The sequence below is a fragment of the Zalophus californianus genome, chromosome 1 (assembly GCF_009762305.2).
Source record: "Zalophus californianus isolate mZalCal1 chromosome 1, mZalCal1.pri.v2, whole genome shotgun sequence".
NCBI lineage: Eukaryota > Metazoa > Chordata > Mammalia > Carnivora > Otariidae > Zalophus > Zalophus californianus.
In genome coordinates this window covers 96,796,774-96,816,633 of record NC_045595.1, presented here as the reverse complement: position 1 = coordinate 96,816,633, position 19,860 = coordinate 96,796,774, and the positions used below count along the sequence as shown (strand labels likewise).

At 40.3% G+C, this 19,860-nt stretch overlaps 1 protein-coding gene and 1 pseudogene across 4 annotated transcripts in view; both read right to left on the bottom strand.

Moving 5' to 3' along the window:
- Positions 1 to 15,242, bottom strand: part of SLC25A36 (solute carrier family 25 member 36) — a 40,050-nt gene extending 24,808 nt beyond the window's left edge. Inside the window, exons 1-2 of one of the 4 annotated variants that reach the window (XM_027582770.2) lie at positions 15,123 to 15,242; positions 219 to 383 (exon numbers count right to left, since the gene is read on the bottom strand). In XM_027582770.2, coding sequence (XP_027438571.1) covers positions 219 to 274 — 56 coding nt within the window. In that variant the 5' untranslated portion in view covers positions 275 to 383; positions 15,123 to 15,242. Of the gene's footprint in view, positions 1 to 218; positions 384 to 12,757; positions 12,779 to 14,868 lie in introns of those variants that run through there. The other 3 variants (XM_027582769.2, XM_027582768.2, XM_027582771.2) reach the window with 3 other exon arrangements.
- LOC118356808 lies at positions 9,864 to 10,961 on the bottom strand (annotated as a pseudogene).
- Positions 15,243 to 19,860: the final 4,618 nt, after the last annotated feature.

Sequence of the window (19,860 nt, the reverse complement as noted above, 5' to 3'; positions counted from 1 at the left end):
AAATACACAATTTGGAAATAATATTACATTTTATATTATCCAACTAACTGTTCCTCTCCATTAGGCATTATCATTTCTGATGAATATAATTCAGAGTAACTCTGTTAATAAGTTTGTAAAAAGCCTTTTTAAGAGTGGCAGAATATAAACAAACAAAGCACATGGGTATCATTAAGGTAAACAGACTTAAAAAAAATTCACGAATACTGTGCTCTCACTTTAGGCAATGGAGAGGTCCAGGAGACACTACTCGGTTGACACTGGCTCCAGCCATGGTGTTCAACTGAACTTCAGAGATATAAAGTGTCACAGAAGAGGACTGCAGCCGTGTTTTTACAACTTCCAGTGGACATGTCAGAATAGCTCCTACTGTACCACCACATCTACAAAAAATGAAAAGAACAAATCCACTTACTCCATAAATTCATACATTTAGACCGTAAAATGAGTGGGCAACTGGGGCTTCACCAAAGTATTAAAGTTTTGAGTTTCATTTTAAAAGACTAAACAATTCTAATGTTTCATTTATTTGACTGCATACAAACACCTTTAGTAGCTAAAAAGAACTGAGTTTAGTATTTACCTAGCAAGCATAATTAAAGAAGACTCCAAATGGCGGGTATTGTTACTAGAATCTACTGGGAAGTCACATCATAGTTTTAAATAGTATCCTAACGGTTTATTTGGTGCTCCTCACCTAGATATTATTTGTGGTTGTTGACACCTAGGACCCACTATGAGGTATATCCTATCTCTCAAATTCCTCTATCTTTCAAAACTCAGGATATGTTTTCAGAGCAATAAAATTAATCACTGACAGATAATCATGTTTCCTATTTTAAATATTCAAATACTCAGAAGTGTTTTACCTACAAAAAAAAAAAGACATTTGTATCTCAACGTCAGTATTATTAGGCCCTCATGTAGGAATCTGTACAAGGTAGGTAGGCTTAGCTAGAATAATCCAATTTATATAGAAAAACTGATCACCAAAACAAAATACAAGCTCTTAACAAATGACATCATTTAAACTTTTTCAAGGAATATAAGAGATAGGCTGGAGTAATTATTCTTTTTAAATGCAAGAATGGGAAATAATTTTCTCTTAAAGCACTAACAGCTACCAAGTGAAACCTTGAGAACTGCTTTTTAACCAGAGGAAAATCACTCAGGAGAGCTCTCACCATACAGTCTAAGAGAAAAGCAGACTAAATCAGAAGTAACCTGGACCTCCATGGGCATTAAAGGAAGAAAAAGAAAAGCAGCCCACCACAGAAATATACTAAACAATTTTACCTCCAGAATTAAAAAAAAAGTGTGCGTGCGCGTGTATGTGTGTGTGTACATATATATATCACATAATAAAAAAGCAGGCATGGCATCGGTATTACTCCCAATAAAATTTAAGACAAATCATTAAATAAGGTAGAGTATTTCATACTGATCTAACAGTACCTGCCATCAAGAAAATAAAACTGAAACAGATTTTATGCAGCAAGTGAAAAATACAACTTAAAAATAGAGAACATCCATATGTAAAATAAAACTTGACTCTTACCTCATACTGTATTTAAAATATAACTCAGAATGAATCATAGACCTAGATATAAAACATGAAACTGTAAAACTTCTAGAAGAAAACATGTGGAGAAAAATCACCAACTTTGGGCTAGATAACAAAAAAAGCATGAATCATAAAAGAAAAAAAATGATAAACTGGACTTTACCAAAATTAAAAACTGTCACTTTGAAAGAAACTGTTAAGAAAATGAAAAGACAAGCCTACAGTCTGAGAGAAAATATTTGCAAAACAAACATCTGATAAAGTGCTTATATTCAGAAACACAACTCAATGATAAAAACAACCCAAAAGAAAGACTGGAACAAACACTTCACCAGATATATGGATGCAAATAAACATTGAAAGATTTTTTCAAAATCATTTATCAGGGAAATGCATATTAAAACCACAACAAGCTATAACAATACATCAATTAATGGCTAAAACTAAAAAGAATGAGAAAGCCAAGTGCTGATAAAGACCAACTGGAAATCTCATACATTGCTGATGGGAATGAAAATGGCAGTCATTTTAGAAAATGGTTAAAAAAAACCACAAAAAACCCCAGAAAAAGCAGCTTGTTGGTTTCTTACAAAGTCCCACTCTTAGGTATTGACTCAGGAGAAATCCAGATATATGTCTGCACAAAAACCTGTCCATGAATATTTACCGCAGCTGTACTCTTAATAGCCCAAAACTGGAAATCTAAATGTCTTATCAACTGAAAGGATAAACAAGTTATGGTATATCATTATAATAGATTATCACATTCTGCAAAAAAAAAAAGGCTCAACAATCTGGATGAATCTCAAAAGCATGCTAACTGAAAAAAGTCAGGGACAAAAGGCTTTTAGTTTCAGGACATTTTCATTTTAGTGACTTTTTGGAAAAGGCAAAACTAGAACAGAAATGAGATCAGTGATTACCAAGAGCCAGTGAAGTACGTAGGAACTGACTACAAAGGGCAGGAAGGAATTCTTAGGATAAAAGAAATGTTCTATATCTTGATTCTAAGAGTAAGTTACAGTACCTTATACATTTACCAAAACTTACTGAACTATACACTTAACAAATTTTATTTGGTGAATTTTATTGTATACCCTGATAAATCCAATGAAAAAACCGAGTATGTGAAAACTAGTAAGAAATGTTAAGTATATGAACTACCTAGATTTGAATACAATTACATTATGTTAAAATTTTAATCATAATAAACTTAATGTTTCCTAAAAACTCCACTTAAGAATTTTAAATAGGAAATTTAAAATATTAAACCCCAAAAAGAAAAGATCAAAACCATAATCATATTGTCAGAAATCAATACATCAATTAGATAAATAGAAGGGCTATAAAGGATTTGAAACAAAATTAACTAGATCGAGGGAGACTCCATACTCAGGAAATAAGGAACAGGTTTACTTTTTAAACGGCTACAGAAAAGGCTTAAAACCTCATTACAGCTGACTCCCAAACATGGGGGTTAGGGGAACCAACCTCCCCTAACCCATGTAGTTAAAAGTCCACGTATAACTTTTGACTCCACCAAAACTTAACTTCTAATAGTCTACTGTTGACTGGAAGCCTCACCAATAACATAAACATGTAACATATATTTTGTATATGTATTATATATTGTATTCTTACTATAAAGCTAAAGATAATGTTACGAAAATCATACAAGGAAACTGCATTTACAGTACTGTATTTATTAAAAAAAACCTGCATATAAGTGGACCCTATCAGTTCAAATCCATGTTGCTCAAGGGTCAACTTTATATAAAAGACCACAAGGAAAATCTTTAACAGAAGCCACAAGTTTGTTTCTGTTAATTGTTGAGGGCTAAGTGGCAAGAAATGTGAATCACAGTACACGCTATAGGTAGCATATAGCATATGCTGCAGAACTCAAGACAGCCTGTGCAGTAAAACACACTGTATTCACACTACAATACTGATTTACACTCAATAAATCATACCTGTTTTAATCTGAATTTACCTGGGGTTTTTTTTTAGCTGTTTAGTATATTTACTTTATTATTACATTTATTGGAATAAAAACCAAATAGGCCCAAAATTTATAATACCCATGCATATGTATTTTGGTTTTATATTCTATGAAACATAAAAAATGTTTTCTTGGTTTTCACAATGAACATGAATTACTTCTATAATTAAGAAATAAAAACAGGGGTGCCCAGGGGCATCTGGGTAGCTCAGTCAGTTAAGCATCTGACTCTTGGTCTCAGGGTTGTGAGTTCAAGCCCCACACTGGGCCCCATGATGGTCAGGAAGCCTACTTAAAAACAAAACGGGCACCTGGGTGGCTCAGTTGTTAACCGTCTACCTTCAGCTCAGGTCATGATCCCAGGGTTCTGGGATCGAGCCCCACATCAGGCTGTGTGCTCAGTAGGAAGCCTGCTTCTCCCTCTCCCACTCCCCCTGCTTGGGTTCTCTCTCTTGCTGTCTCTCTGTCAAATAAATAAATAAAATCTTTAAAAAAACAAAACAAAAACCAAGAGCACCTGGCCTGCTTAGTCAATGGGGTGTGCGACTCTTGATCTAAGGGTTGTGGGTTCAAGTCCCATGTTGGATGTGGAGATTACTTAAAAATAAAATCTTAGGGTGCCTGGGTGGCTCAGTTGGTTAGGCGACTGCCTTTGGCTCAGGTCATGATCCTGGAATCCAGGGATCAAGTCCCGCGCCAGGCTCCCTGCTTGGCAGGGAGTCTGCTTCTCCCTCTGACCCTCCCCCCTCTTGTGCTCCCTCTTTCTCTCCCTCAAATAAAATCTTAAAAAAAAACACTTAAACAAATTAATTTAAAAAAAAAAAAGAAAAGCAAAGTTAGCACATAGGCCAAGATTCCTACCGTCACTCCTCACTGCAAGAAAATAAACCTATTACATAAAGAAAACAATCTACTGGGGAAAAACAGCCTTGTTGTAAAGATGGTATATGATATGACCCATGTAAAGTATTTCATGACATGGCACATAGAAAATGCTCAGTAAATATTAGCTACTGAAGTTATCAGCATCTATTACAGACAGCAGTAAGGGAAATTCCAACATAACTATTACAAATACTTTATGGCCAAACCACAGACAAGATATATACTATGATTCCTTAAAAAACAATTCAAGTAATGAGGATCCTAATTATACAGAGCTGGGGGATGGTTTAAGTGGGTGCACACACAAGCACTTAGGCTGTCCTGAAGCAGTTTTATGTTATGAAATTCAATAGGTATGTAAGCATAGGGGTGACACTCCAGTATCTCTCATGCTGTTTTTACCTTAAAGTCATTTAAAATTATTACGCATGCGGAAATCATTAGCATTGATGCAGAGAACAAAACTACTGGAGTCAAACATTTAAAATCTCACCTTATGAAAACAGGATTAACTTCAGATTATTTCTTCTCCGTGTCAAAAATCTCATTGTTTAAAGAAATATGCCACAAGGACAGAGAGAACCAGGGGAGAAATGAACAAGTCCCAAGATTTCAAGCAAAGAAGCATATAGGAAGGGGTAACTGACTTATTAGTAAAGAGGCAAAAAGAATTGAAGGAGGAAATACCAAAGAATAGCCCTGCAGAATCTCAGAGGCCTAAAGATTAGTGCACAAAGTATTCAAGATGGAGGTGAGGCAAAGAACTGAAAACAGGACTGGCTGATAGGCTATATAGCAAAGGTGGGATACCCAGTGGATCTACCCCAACCCTCACACACTGGGTGAAACTATTCCCAGGCAGAAGCTTAATTCTCTAAAGAACATGAGAATTCAAGAATCTCTGAGATCAGGTTTCACAGGCAGAATCAATAGATACCAAAAAACCCAAAACCAACACCTACACCAAGGTGAGCTACTACAATCTTTTAAAATACTGGGAACAGAGGTGCCTGGGTGGCTCAGTCATTGGGCGTCTGCCTCCGTCTCAGGTCATGGTCCCAAGGTCCTGGGATCGAGCCCCATGTTGGGCTCCCTGCTCAGCGGGAAGCCTGCTTCTCTGTCTCCCACTCCCCCTGTTTGTGTTCCCTCTCTCGCTGTGTCTGTCAAATAAAATCTTAAAAAAAAAAAATACTGGGAACAAAGATCCCATCAAGTTCCATAGAAAGGATAAAAGGTTACATACACAGGAAATGTCAGAATAACGTCAGAATTTCCAACAACTGCAGCAGATTACTGATTCTAGAATTCTATACCAGACCTGTGAAGCAGAAAAAATACACTGCAAAGAAATACTTAAGAAATTTCCTACCTTACACCTTTTATAGCTACTAGAGAATGTGTTCTACTAATCTAAAAAAGAGGAGGGAATATTCCAAGTAATTATGTTGTACATCTAAAACTAATACAATGTTATAGGTCAATTATATCTCAATAAAATGGGTGGGGACTGAATTTAGAAACAGAATGAGTAACCTAGGAGAGGGAGAAAGGAATCCCAAGATGATAGTGAAATGTCAGGCTTAGAAAATAACCAGTCCAGAAAAGATTCGGTAATAGAAAGTTCAGATGGATGAAGATCTCCAGGAAAAAAAGGCTGACAGATGAATATATTTGAGGATATGAAACTAAATATTCAAGGACTCACATAACTAAACAAACATTTTTATTTTTTTTTTTATTTTTTTTTTTTAAAGATTTTATTTATTTATTTGAGAGAGAGAGAATGAGAGATAGAGAGCACGAGAGGGAAGAGGGTCAGAGGGAGAAGCAGACTCCCTGCCGAGCAGGGAGCCTGATGCGGGACTCGATCCTGGGACTCCAGGATCATGACCTGAGCCGAAGGCAGTCGCTTAACCAACTGAGCCACCCAGGCGCCCCCTAAACAAACATTTTTAAATGTGTAGCAATTATTAACTCCAAGGGGGGGGAATGAAAATATTCAAGAAAGAAAAGCTCACAAACTGAGCCCTCCTATCACTGATATTTATATTGTCACAGTAAGGTAAGCATTTACTATTCATTTAACCAAAAAATTGTGATGTAACTAACTACGTATTGAGAGGACAGAAAAAAAGGGGAAATAGGGAATAGTATAACTAAATCCTCATCTACTAGAAGAGAAAGTATGAAGAAAATTCTACATAGCTGAGACTAGGAAGGAGATGTGGGGGGAGGGGAGTTGGGAAATGCTGTTTAATAAAAATCTTAAAGCAGCTTTTTCTAAAAACACCATACGCATACGTTATTTTTAAAGTAATTTTAATCAAAATTTTATCAGTATTTTTTTTTAAATAGCAGCAGTTTTTAAATGGAGAATGTGGTTGATGCTTCTGGGACCCACTCACTGGACCCCATGAAAAAATGATGTGTATGGTATGCAAGTGTCTTTGACTTAGTACTCCAAAATAAACCCAGAATCTTAACCACTGCTCATCATTTCCATCCTGGTCTAAGCCACCGACCCCTGCTGTAACTCTACTTAGGATTTAATACATGAACCATGCTCCCTGTCTCAGGATCTCTATTCTTGCTGTTGCATCTGTAATATTCTTGCCTTGAACAGAAGAATGGGTTACTACCTTACCTCCTTATCTTTGCTCAATTGTCACCTCTCAGTTATGTCCTCTCTGATCACCATATATAACATCCTTCACGCTCTTTATCCACCCTTCTTGAACTACTCTTCTCTACAGCCCATAATGCCACTTAAAATACTAAATATTTTATTTATCTTCTGTGTTCCCTGATGCTACAATATAAGCATCAGGAAATCAGCAATTTATATCCACTTACTATAACCCCAACATCTCTAATAATGCATGGGACATAGCAAGCACTCATGCTGTATCAGTGAGTGAACACTGTAGCATTTGGTAACCTCCAAACATTTAGGAGGTAGGAAACAGGGACGCCTGGGTGGCTCAGATGGTTAAGCGACTGCCTTTGGCTCAGGTCAGGATCCTCCTGGAGTCCCCCATCCGGCTCCCTGCTCAGCAGGAAGTCTGCTTCTCCCTCTGACCCTCCCCACTCTCAAATAAATAAAAGTCTTTAAAAAAGAAAAAAAAAGAAAAGAAAAAAAGGAGGTAGGAAACCATGTATTTGGCCCAACTTGCTTATTCTGCAGATGAGAAAACAAAAATCCTGCAAGGGAAAATTAGTCGCTCCAAGTTGAGTCAACTAAAGAACAACCCAAATCTGCTGATTCTAAGTCCAGCTCTTTCCTTTTCAAATCTCTGACTTCAATTCCACAAGAAATATTTTACATCAAGAAATAGGGGCGCCTGGGTGGCTCAGTTAAGCGGCTGCCTTCAGCTCAGGTCATGATCTCAGGGTCCTGGGATCAAGTCACGCATCGGACTCCCTGCTCAGTGGGGAGCCTGCTTCTCCCTCTCCCTCTGCTTGTGCTGTCAAATAATTAAAATCTTAAAAAAAAAAAAAAGGATATCCACATGCCCAAACATTTCACAGAATACTACTTTTTAAAAGGTTGGTCACAAATCAACCAAATTGATTTCATAATCCACTAATAGGTTGCTATACAACTTGAAGCATGCTGTTTTATACTAAATTAGATGCAACTTAACCAAGGATATAAAAGGGAAAATTTGTTCTTCTGTATTTTTTTTTTTTGAGGCGGGGAACGGGACAGAGAGAGGGAGAGAGCGAATCCCAAACAGGCTCCAGGTCCAGCGCTGGGCCTGACATGGGCTTTATCTCACAACCCTGAGATCATAAACTGAGTGTCAAATCAAGAGTCGGATGCTTAACCAACTGAGCCACCCAGGCACCCCTCCCTCTTCTGTATTGTTATTACACATCTTAAGTAGCTTTTGAGTAGAGATATCTTCTATGCACTGTCAATTTAGTGCAAGATTAAAGCAGCATGCTACTTAATAGCTGGAGGCTAGGGACAATGCATCCTCAGCTTCACAACTAAAGGGATGTGAGTACAACTAAAATATATTAAATATATACTATGTGTCTCATTTATTAATCTTTAAGATTTTGGACAGCACAATTATTTTATTAAACAAGTTATAAAACAATTAATTGAAAAGACTAGAAATTATTTCTTAAACATTCTATATAAAAACCGTTAACATTTAAAATTTAGTTTTATTCTATTCTCCCACAAAGAAAGTTTCTTAACAATGAATATTGATATAAATATTTACTATTTATAATAAGCAAACTCCTCATGGACACTGATCTGAACAGCCAATATAATGCTTTAAAAAACTAGCAAGATAGGGCGCCTGCGTGGCTCAGTCAGTTGTGTCTGCCTTCGGCTCAGGTCATAATCCCGCGGTCCTGGGATCCAATAGAACGGCTCCCTGCTCAGGGGAGAGTCTGCTTCTACTTCTCCCTCTGCCCCTCCCTCCTGCTTGTGCTCGCTCTCTTGTAAATAAATAAAAAAATCTTAAAAAAAAAAAAAACACTAGCAAGATAGAAATGTAGAATGTATTGGGGCCAGGAAGAATCCAGATCAAGAAGGCCATACGGAAGATCCTGCCATTTACAATAACACAAATGAACATGGAGGACATTATGCTAAATGAAATAAGCCAGACACAGAAAGGAAAAAACTGCACGATCTCACTTATATATAAAATCTAAAGTCAAGTAAGATAGAAGCATAAAGGGTAGTCATCAGGGGCAAGAAGGTGTGGGAAATGCGAAGGTACTAGTCAACAGTACAAATCTGCAGTTATATAGGATGAGTAAGTCTAAAGTTCTAATGTATAGCATAATGACTAAAATTAATACTACTATATTGAATACTGGAAATTTGCTAAGAGTAGATTTCAGGTGCTCTCACATACAAAAAATGGTAATTCCATCAGATGTTATAATCATTTCACTATGTATACTTATTATCAAGTCATCATGTTGTACACCTTAAATATATACAATTAAAAAAAGACCATGTGAAGAAGCTCCTATGATACCTTAGTATGAGATACTGAAGGCTAACAAGGGTGACAAAGGCATATAGAGGCTTTCTTTTTTTTTTTTTTAAAAGACATTCAGCGTCATGATCAGACTATTACATTTAGCAATCAACAGCATGGGTGCAAAAAAAAAAAAAATCTACATTAAAACCCTTTGTTGGAATGCTTTACACTTTCCACAGAACAGAAACTAAAATAACCTGTTATACAATTAGTCACAAATACAGTCCTCGAGTTTTTTGCCCATACACATGAGTATTGTCTAAAACATGTCTTCTTTGTAGCAGCTAGGCCCTGCCACCACTGTGCTTGGCTGAGTTCACAAATCTGTTGTAACCTGTAGCTTCCCTGTCACTTCTCTGGCTCTCCTCTCCTGCTAAGCTTTGTTTCCTGGCAGTAATTAAAACCTTCTGCCACTGCCATAGCTACTGCTGCTGCTGGAACCACCATAGCCACCTTGGTTTCGTGGTTTGGCAAAGTATCGGCCTCCACCACCATAGGGGCCAGAGCTTCCGCCTCCAAAATGTCCTCCTTTCATGGGTCCAAAATTTGAGGATTGATTGTTGTAATTGCCAAAATCATTACAGCTTCCGCCACCTCCAAAGTTGCTTCCATCATTACCAAATCCATTATAGCCATCCCCACTGCCACCATAGCCACCACCACCTCGACTGCCACCAAAGCCACCTCGACCACTGAAGTTCCCTCCACGACCAAAGTTGTCATTCCCACCAAAACCACCTCCACGACCACCACCAAAGTTTCCAGAACCACTTCGACCTCTTTGGCTGGATGAAGCACTAGCCATCTCTTGCTTAGATAGGGCTTTCCTTACTTCACAGTTGTGGCCATTCACAGTACGGTATTTTTGAATGACAATTTTGTCTACAGAGTCATGGTCATCAAATGTTACAAAAGCAAAACCTCTCTTTTTGCCACTGCCTCGGTCAGTCATGATCTCGATCACTTCAATTTTCCCATACTGTTCAAAATAATCTCTTAGGTGATGTTCTTCAGTGTCTTCTTTAATGCCACCAACAAAAATCTTTTTCACAGTTTAAGTGGGCACCAGGTCTTTGAGAATATTCTCTTGAGACAGCCCTCTTTGGTTCCACAACTCTTCCATCCACCTTGTGTGGCCTTCCGTTCATGGCTGCATCCACCTCCTCCACAGTGACATACGTGACAAACCCAAAGCCTCTGGAGCCCTTGGTGTTTGGATCTCTCATTACCACACAGTCCGTAAGCGTTCCCCATTGCTCAGAATGGCTCCTCAGACTCTCATCGGTTGTTTCAAAGCTCAAACCTCCGATGAAGAGCTTCCGCAGCTGTTCAGGCTCTTTGGGAGACTCTGACTTAGACATGACGGCGGTGGGAGGGGAGACTTTAACAATGCTTACTCTGCGGCGTCCACAGGCAGAAAGGAGTAATCTAACGAACGTATCTATATAGAGGCTTTCTGACATCCAATTATCCTCAAGTCTCTCTGGTTCTACATTCTAAACTTCTTCTCACATTTTCCCTCACCATTCCCACTCCAAGTGCCTTAAGCAAGCCTTCACTTTCTTTTTTGCCTTCTAACTGCTCCTGAGTCCCTCTGATCCACTGATGTGGTCAATGAGTTAAGATCAGTTTTAAGTTATCACCAATGTAACTTGCTACTAACAATAAAGTACTAAGTTGGAGCTCTACTGTTAAAAGAAAAACTTAAAATTCAAAGTTGCTGGCTCATTTGCTTTAAGTGCTTCGATTAGCAAAGAATTCCAAGGAAAGAATAGTCAAGTTTGATAGCTGAAGAGCATACAAGTTCATTATTCTATAACATCAAAAACCTAGAAAGGACAGTTTCTAAGGTTTACTCCTCCTATTTGAGACAATCTCTCCCTCAAATAAAAAAGAAAAGAGCAGTCTGCCTCTTGGTGGAAAACTGACACAATAACTATGTAATATACAGTTCTATTAAAGAATTTAATATACATATAGTGTCATTAAAAATACAGCTTAAATTAAATCTTACCTACATCCTTTTGGCAGGTTGTTATGAGTTGCCTCTGTAACTCAATTGATCTAACCAATGGCCTTACAAACTCTGAATATTAACTCTGGCAAAAAATATAATGGGACCAAAGGGTGTCTTAAAGAAGCGTAAGTTATGCATGTGAGTATGTCACCCACACCCAAGGTCCAGCGCTGGTCTGTTGCAAATGTTCCTGATTTAATAATATAGCTACTAGGCTATTAGAAATCTCCCTGAGATCCTGATAAACACATGCTTGAATACAATTATAATCATCAGGGAAACAATCCAAAGGCCCCATACTCAGACAATTTTTGCCTAAGATTAAATGCCACTGCAAAAGGTTATTTAGTTCTATTAAAATATATTTTTTTATAACTTAATCTTTAAATGGTACCTGTGTGTGAAGCAGCCCAGTTACAACAGCTAATAAAAAGATCTCTCTCCTTTTCTGTAACTATTCATTATTGTTAAAGTAAAAAATAACTTTCCTAATTCCTAATTAACATAATTCTATTACGATAAAAAATAATGAAATCTAGTTTTCTATGAAGAATGTACCAGAAGTGATTGCCTAAATAAGTCACTTTCATATATAATTCAACATCTTCAATTAAGAACAATGTAAATTGACCTGTACCTCTGAAACAAATAATACATTATATGTTTAAAAAAAGAAGATAGTAGGAAGGGAAAAATGAAGGGGGGGAAATCAGAGGGAGAGACGAACCATGAGAGACTATGGACTCTGAGAACAAACTGAGGGTTCTCGAAGGGAGGGGGGTAGGGGGATGGGTTAGCCTGGTGATGGCTATTAAAGACGGCACGTATTGAATGGAGCACTGGGTGTTATACGCAAACAATGAATCATGGAACCCTACATCAAATAAATAAATAGGAAAACAAAACAAAACAAACAAAAAGTCATTAATAACATCTTTGTACTTCAAGAATGACCATTTTTCTTTGTGAATTTAGCTTTTCAGTACTCTAGTCTCAGATCTCTAGGAATAATTTGTGAAAATAATAAACTGCCCCACATCTTAAAAAAAAAAAAAACAATGTAACTGACACAACCCAATGGGCGTTTCCACAAAGCTTACCATATAGACCTCCAGGATATTCTACAAAATTGGCTTTATATAATATAGAGCTGGTAGGATCTGTAGAGATTATCTGCATTTCCACAATGCTCATAATAAATAATACATAATATATAAATAATAAAATTGGCTTTATATAATATAGAGCTGGAAGGATCTATAGAGACTATTTACCTCTCATTTTACACGTATAGAAAGCTGTTTGACCTTGGGTAAATCAATACACCTCAGTATTTTTCCATATTTTTAAGGGGCTGAACCAGATGATCTTTACCATCCTTCCCAGACCTAAAATTTCTCTAAAAATGATACACCAGAAAAAAAAAAGATAAACCAGGTTTTACTGCAACAAGTTATGCAACCACATGTAAATATAAAATCAAGAGATACAAAGGAAGGGAATTTATAAGGCTGATCACCTATGTTGTGACAGCCCTTAAATCCCAGTACCTCATTTAATACTCTAAATAACCTGCAAATGCTAGGTTCTTTGGGGCAGGGAAGGCTCCTAAATCTATTGGTGTTTAGATGCTGCAAAAACTCCATTTCTGCTTTTAAAGAAAAAGCTAACCAGGAGGTCCTTTACATGTATTAATAACAAAAAAGTGACAGATAATCTTAATCCAAACTGGGAATTTAGTGCAAACTACCGAACCCTACTTTTAACAAAACTTGATATTTGAATTTTGAATGCAGAGTAATAGAAATGTTAGGACCTGGGAAGGGCCTTAGAGATCATATAGTACACCTTCCTCATTTTACAAATGAAGCAATTAAAATAAAAGGTTTTGTCCATTTTTCACTCAAATTAAAATAGCAGGCAGAAGTAGATGTGTGGTCTCCTAACTTTCAGATATTACCCTGTGATGGAATTACATGAGGAAGCCGGATAATTTGCCTAACATGACATCTCTACAAGAACATCTACATAGCTAATGGTTTAAAAAAAAAAAAAAAGATTTAATTTGCCGAGATTATTTTAACATATCAGAAATATGGGTTACTGGCAAAAAGTATCATAAATGTGGAAAGTAAACTTCGTCTAAACTCGGTCTCACGGATTAAAAGAAAAATATTTTTCTATTCCAGAACAGTGGCTGGCCCACGATTGGTGTACAATGAAAGTCTGTTGAATGTGCCAACCTAAGGAAAAGTATTACCACCATTGGCAATAAAGTCTTAAAGTGGTTGACTGAAAAACAAACTCTACCCTTTTAAGGGGATGACACTTTATATGGTCATACAGACCATCTAGAGCCTTAGCATAATTCACCGTAGCCATTTTTTGATGACTATGATCCTACAGATAAGTAACTCTTAAACTTAAAAATGCTAGGATTCCCCATTAATTTGGAAGGAACCAACCTAAAAAAGAGACTCAACTGGCTCAACAAAATATCTGTAGCATTTTGGTTGACAATCACGGAGGCTTTAGGCTTAGTCCTAATCTTGTACACACAGTTAACTATCTCCAAAACATCTGACCTCTCCCTACCCCCGACTTTCTCCTTTGAGCAGACGAAAAGCAGCGGGTGCACGGGAGGGTTGGTTTTCATGAAAAGAATCCGACCCCAAAGAAAATACTGCTTTGCACCGCATCTTGCAACCTGGAGAACCTCGGGAAGAAAATTTTCCAAGAGCGAGAAACCTACAGCTCCAGCGGGCGAGTGAACACCAAAGCCTCCCCCGGGGGCGGGAAGCCCGCCCCGCCTCCGGGCCCACCCGGGCAGCGCGGGCCGGGAAGTCAGGTACCCGAGGTCCGAGGTGGGGCGTGAGCGACGTGAGGACGCCTCTCAGCCCGCGCGGCAAGGGGGGAGGGAGGAGGTGGCCCCGGCGCCCATTTTGTCCTCGGCCTCCGCACCTCGGTCCTGTCCCCCAGGCCTAGAAACCTCCGCGAGGCCTGCAGCCACGCTCCTTTCCGCGGCCCGCATCCCGGACACGCGCTAGGCCGCGGCGCGTGGCTCCGGCCCGCTTCGTTCCACCCCCCCCCCCCCGGCCCCGCCCGCCGCTCATCAGACTCTCGGATACCGCCCCAGCCTCGCCACGGCTCCGCGGGCCCAAAGCCTTACGTCTCGCCCCGGCTTCATCCCTCATCCCTCCCCGCCGGGCCTCAGCCTCCTCAGCAACCCCCGGCTCAAGCCCCCTCACCCCTCCCCGTCCGGGCGTCGCCCTCTCGGCCCGGCGGGCTGGAACCCCCTCAACCCCTCTCTCGCCCGCGTGTCAGGCCACGGCCTTCAGCCCAGCACCCTCACAGCCCCAGCCCGCACGCCCTGTCTGGACCGTACCCCCCGGCAAACAGATGCACCAGCGTGTCCCTCTGGGTCATTCTCTCTCCCGCATGTCCTCCGGGCGCTGAGGCGGGACGCGGATCCGGCCACCCGCGGCGGCCGGCGGCTTTGGTCCCGGTCTAGAGCCGCACGGCGCCCCAGGGACGGCGGGGGACCGGCTAGCGGAAAAGCGGCTGCAGAAAGCAACCGGCGCGGCCCTCCCCGCGGTGCTACAGCCGCGCCACCTCCCGCTCCAGCTGAGCGATCTCTACCAGAGCCGGAGAGCGACGCGGCGCAGTGGGCTGCGGGGCGAGGCTGCGTGCGGGGGCTCGGATATTCCGGTGACCCCCGACATAAACAGAAGCTTCCATTGGTCCGCGCTGCGTGACGTCATGCGGCCGGCACGCCGCTTTCACGTGATCGCCAAGGGTGGCGTTTTTTTGTTTGTTAGTTTGTTTGTTTTGTTTTTCTTCAATGAAAGGGGCCGTGAGGCGGGGTGGAGCGCGTGTCCTGAGGGTAGTAGGTCACCGTGCTCTTGCGCCTAATCCGGGGCGGGGAGGCTGCATCGGTGCCACCTGGGCCCGGGCCCGGCAGGCTGCTGGGAGCCCCACGCTCCAGCCCGGACCACGTGAGAAACTGCCTGGACTCCCAGTTCGCCAGCGTGCCGGGTCTCTGACTTTATTTTTTTTAAGATTTTTTTTCTTAAAAGGCAGTTCTGGGTTTACAACAAAATTGAGAGGGAAGTACAGAGATTTTGCATTCACACCGTTTGATTCACTTTTTGAAAATTGGATTTATGGCATTTCCGCTTCCTGGTATCTACCCCAGGCAGTGCATGGGAAAGGCCCTGTACAAGGGTACAATGTTTACAAACAATGCTTGTAATAGAAAATTGGGATCAGTAGGGAAGGGAGAAATAAATCATGGACCATTGCTACTCTGCAACATGCAATTGTAATAAGGAGTAAGGTAGATCCATATGGAAAAAAACTCAGGCATAGTAACAGGCAAATAGAATTTAAAAACTAACGTTTATTTTAGAAAGAATAGAGAACTAACATTTACTAATTCTTCTAACCAGATTTTTTTTTAAATTAAGTTCTGAGAAGATAATGTTTATTTATTTTTATTTTTTTTTAAAGATTTTATTTATTCATTTGAGACACAGAGATAGAGAGAGAGCAGGAGCGGGAGGAGAGGCGGAGGGAGAAGGAGAGGTCGGCTCCCTGCTGAGCCAGGAGCCTGATGTGGGGCTCGATCCCAGGACCCTGGGACCATGACCTCAGCCGAAGGCAGCCGCTTAACCATCTGAGCCACCCAGGCGCCCCGCCTGGAGATGTTTTATATATATATATACTACATAAGTCAAAGACTCAGGGAAGGAAAATGTTCTATTTCTCCAGAACACAGTGACTAAAATGTTTTTAATTTTATTAATTAGTAATTATTTCTAAGGTGCACAAAGGTACAGAAAATAATATAACACATCTGTATTCATCACGTAATCTGTACCCACCCTGAACAAATGTTAATATTTTCCACCTATTTGTTGGGTAACTTCCATTCCACCTGCAGGGCCCTCACCACCCTTTCCCACCTATGTGGGATTATCCGGGGCCACCTTACTTTCCTTCCAGGGCCACTTTCTTCATGGAGTCCTCCTTGATTGTCTCAGCTCTCTATGCTCTTCATCTACTCCTAAATTCCTACAAAATGTACAGACTGCATGCCGCTGGCAAATAGCATAGTTAATATTCATCTGTAAAATGGGCATAAGAGTACCCCACTTCCTAAGGTAGTTGTGAGGAATAAATGCATTAAAATATGTAAAGCATCTACAGCAGTGCTGTGTAAGTACTATCTATAAAAGTTAGTAGTAGTATTTTACTGTCTTATAGTCTTAACAGAAATAGCGGGGGGCACCTGGCTGGCTGAGTAGGTAGAGCATTCGACTCTTGGTTTCTGGGTGGTGAGTTCAAGTTCCATGTTGGATGTAGATAATACTTAAAAAAAAAAAACACCTAAACAAAAAATGGCAGCTGATATTTCTTGAACACTTAATAATATGCCAAGCTCTGATCTAAGCACTTTACATCATTCTCTTATTAAATTCTCGCAACTACCCTGTGGTAAGCAATATTATTGCCCCAATTTTCCATGAAGAGCCTGAGGTGTAGAACAATTAAGTAACTTGCCCAAGACTAACCAGTTCATTCAGAAGGAGCTTGGATTTGAATCCAGCAGAGTCTGTCTGATTCCAGAGCTTCGGTTGGTGAAGTAATAAGAGCTGCCCATTAGAGGAAGGTAATTTTGAAAAGAAAAAAAAAAAAAAAAACCAGAAAAGTAAAAAATAAAAATTGTCACCCAGCCGTACTACCCCAAAACCATTGCATTAGCATTTGGGGACCACTTCTTTTTTATAGCAGGTTTTTGGGGGTATCATTTACATACCATAAACCACCTAAAGTGCATAATTTAGTGGTTTTTAGTATATTCTCATAGTTGTACAACCATCACGACTATCTAATTCTAGAGCATTTTCTTCACCCAAAAAGAAACCCTACATTTACTAGCAGTCACTTCCATTCTCCTCTCCCCCTGTCTTCTGGCAACCACTAATCTACTTTCTATCTTTCTAGATTTGCTTAATCTGGACTTTTCATATAAAAAGAATCATACAATACGTGGCCTTTTGTGTCTGGTTTCTTTTACTAAGCATAATGTTTCCAAGGTTCATCCATGTAGTAGCACGGATCAGTGTTTCATTACCTTTTACAACTGAACAATAATGTTCCGTTGTATGAATATACCCCATTTTGTTGATCTATTCTCAACCGATGGCTCTTTGGATTACTTCTGTTTTTTTGACTATCATGTATAATGCTGCCATGAACATTTTTTAAAATATTTTATTTATTTATTTGACAGAGAGAGACACAACAAGAGAGTAAACACAAGCAGGGGGAGTGGGAGAAGCAGGCTTCCCGCCGAGCAGGGAGCCCAATGCGGGCCTCGATCCCAGGACCCTGGGATCATGACCTGAGCTGAAGGCAGATGCTCAGTGACTGAGCCACCCAGGCGCCCCTGCCACGAACATTTGTGTACAAAGTTTAGCATGGACATACATTTTTAGTTCTCTTGGTAAGGTGCTTGAGAGTGTAATTGCTGGATCTTAGGATAACTCTATGTTTAACCCTTTGAATAGCTGCCAGACTGTTTTCCAAAGTGACTGCACCATTTTAGATGTATTTCTTTTAAGACAATAGCTCTAGCTCCCTGTTTTTGACATAGCGAATGTCACAGTAAATTACATTTAATGGAGCTTCTGAAACTGGCAAGGAAGGAGCCAGGGTTCTTATGTGTAACAGTTATTTCCTTTATGAGCAATAATAGTTCATTTGTGACCCTTTCCTTTTGAACTTCCTTCAGATGCCATTGTGGAAGGAGACTCTGCCCCCTGCACGCTCTGCCTGGTTTGTCATGGGACCGCCCACTGGCCTGTGGTTGCCACCATTCTTGTGGAGATCCAGGGTTGGCTTGGCTGTCCGGCTTGCTGAAGTTTCGCAGCACTGCCCTCTGCCTGTTCTTTTATAACCATATTTCTTCACTCCTGTTGACTAGAGCACATCCTTCAAGACCAGCGTAAGAGGAGGTTTCTTGAGCTGCCAGGTGCTTTTCCGGGAGAAGGATGTTGAGGCGGGGTGAGTGGAGCCGAGACCGCGCTTTAGTGTCAGGCACACCTTCACCTCCCCCAGCCCCCTATTTTTGCCCAGGGGTCTTCTGGGAGTTGTAGTTTTTTTTTTTTTTTAATTGAATCTGGAAAGAGAAACTGATGGGGAAGGGGTGGCCACAACTGGATGCTCATCTCAAAACAAACAGATAAGCTCACTGTGAGGTAGAGGGACTGCTACTGTCTTTCCTGAATGGTACTGGCCTCAAATTTTAATTGCTAATGGGCTAAAGAAAAGTTTTTAGTAGCTATTTGTGGGGGAGTGGACCATAGATGAAACACTGATGCTACCCTTCCCACACACTTCGATTTTATTAGTCTTGTAGGTACTTTGTGTGAGTTTCAAGCTTTGGATTGGCATTAGTTTTATTATTATTTTTTTAAGTTTTATTTATTTAAGTAATCTCTACACCCTACCTGGGGCTCAAACTCAGGACCCCAAGACCTAGAAGTCACATGCTCCTCCAGCTGAGCCAGGCAGGTGCCCTGGCAACATGAGTTTTAAATGTTTGGATAAGATTTTTTTTTTTTAAAGTAAACTCGACCCCCAAGGTGGGGCTTGAGTTTACAACCCCAAGAGGCACATGCTCTCCCAACTGAGACGGTCAGACACCCCAGGATTGTTGGTTGTTGTTGTTTTTTAAAATCTCTGTATCTTCTTAGCTATTTCAGTGGGAGGTTGGGAGAGACTGTTTTACATTCTCTTAACCAGATGCCATTTTATTCATTTATTTTCCTATTTTGCTTTTAATAAAAAGTAATAAATTCAAACAATACAGAGGGGCATGAAGTAGAAATTAAAATCCTCTCCTCAACCTCCCTTCCTAAATCCCACTGCTCAGAAGAAATCATTGGTAGGAGCAGAGCAAGTGCCCTTCTGGGTACTCTGTGCCACGATGGGAGTCCTCTCAGAGCTGATCTATATAGCACTCATCATGCGCCAGGCATTGTTGCAAGCACGTCACATGTATGTAAATTAACCCTCTCTAGAACCTAATGAGGTACATTCTACGGATGAGGAAATGGAGATGCAGAATGGTTAGAGGACTTGTCAAGGGGACTCAACTAGCAAGTAGCTGAGCTGTGATGAAAATCTAGGTAGTCTGACTCCAGAGTCTGTAAGCTCATCCTCTGTTCTGTACCATCTCAACTGTTTTTTGGTTGATGGAGAATATTAGCTATAGTTACTACAAGAGGGCACAGGGTGGGGAGCTTTGGGAGGAACTCATGAAGAATGTGGTCATCAGAGGACAAGTGTGCTCTTACCTCTGAGCCCCATG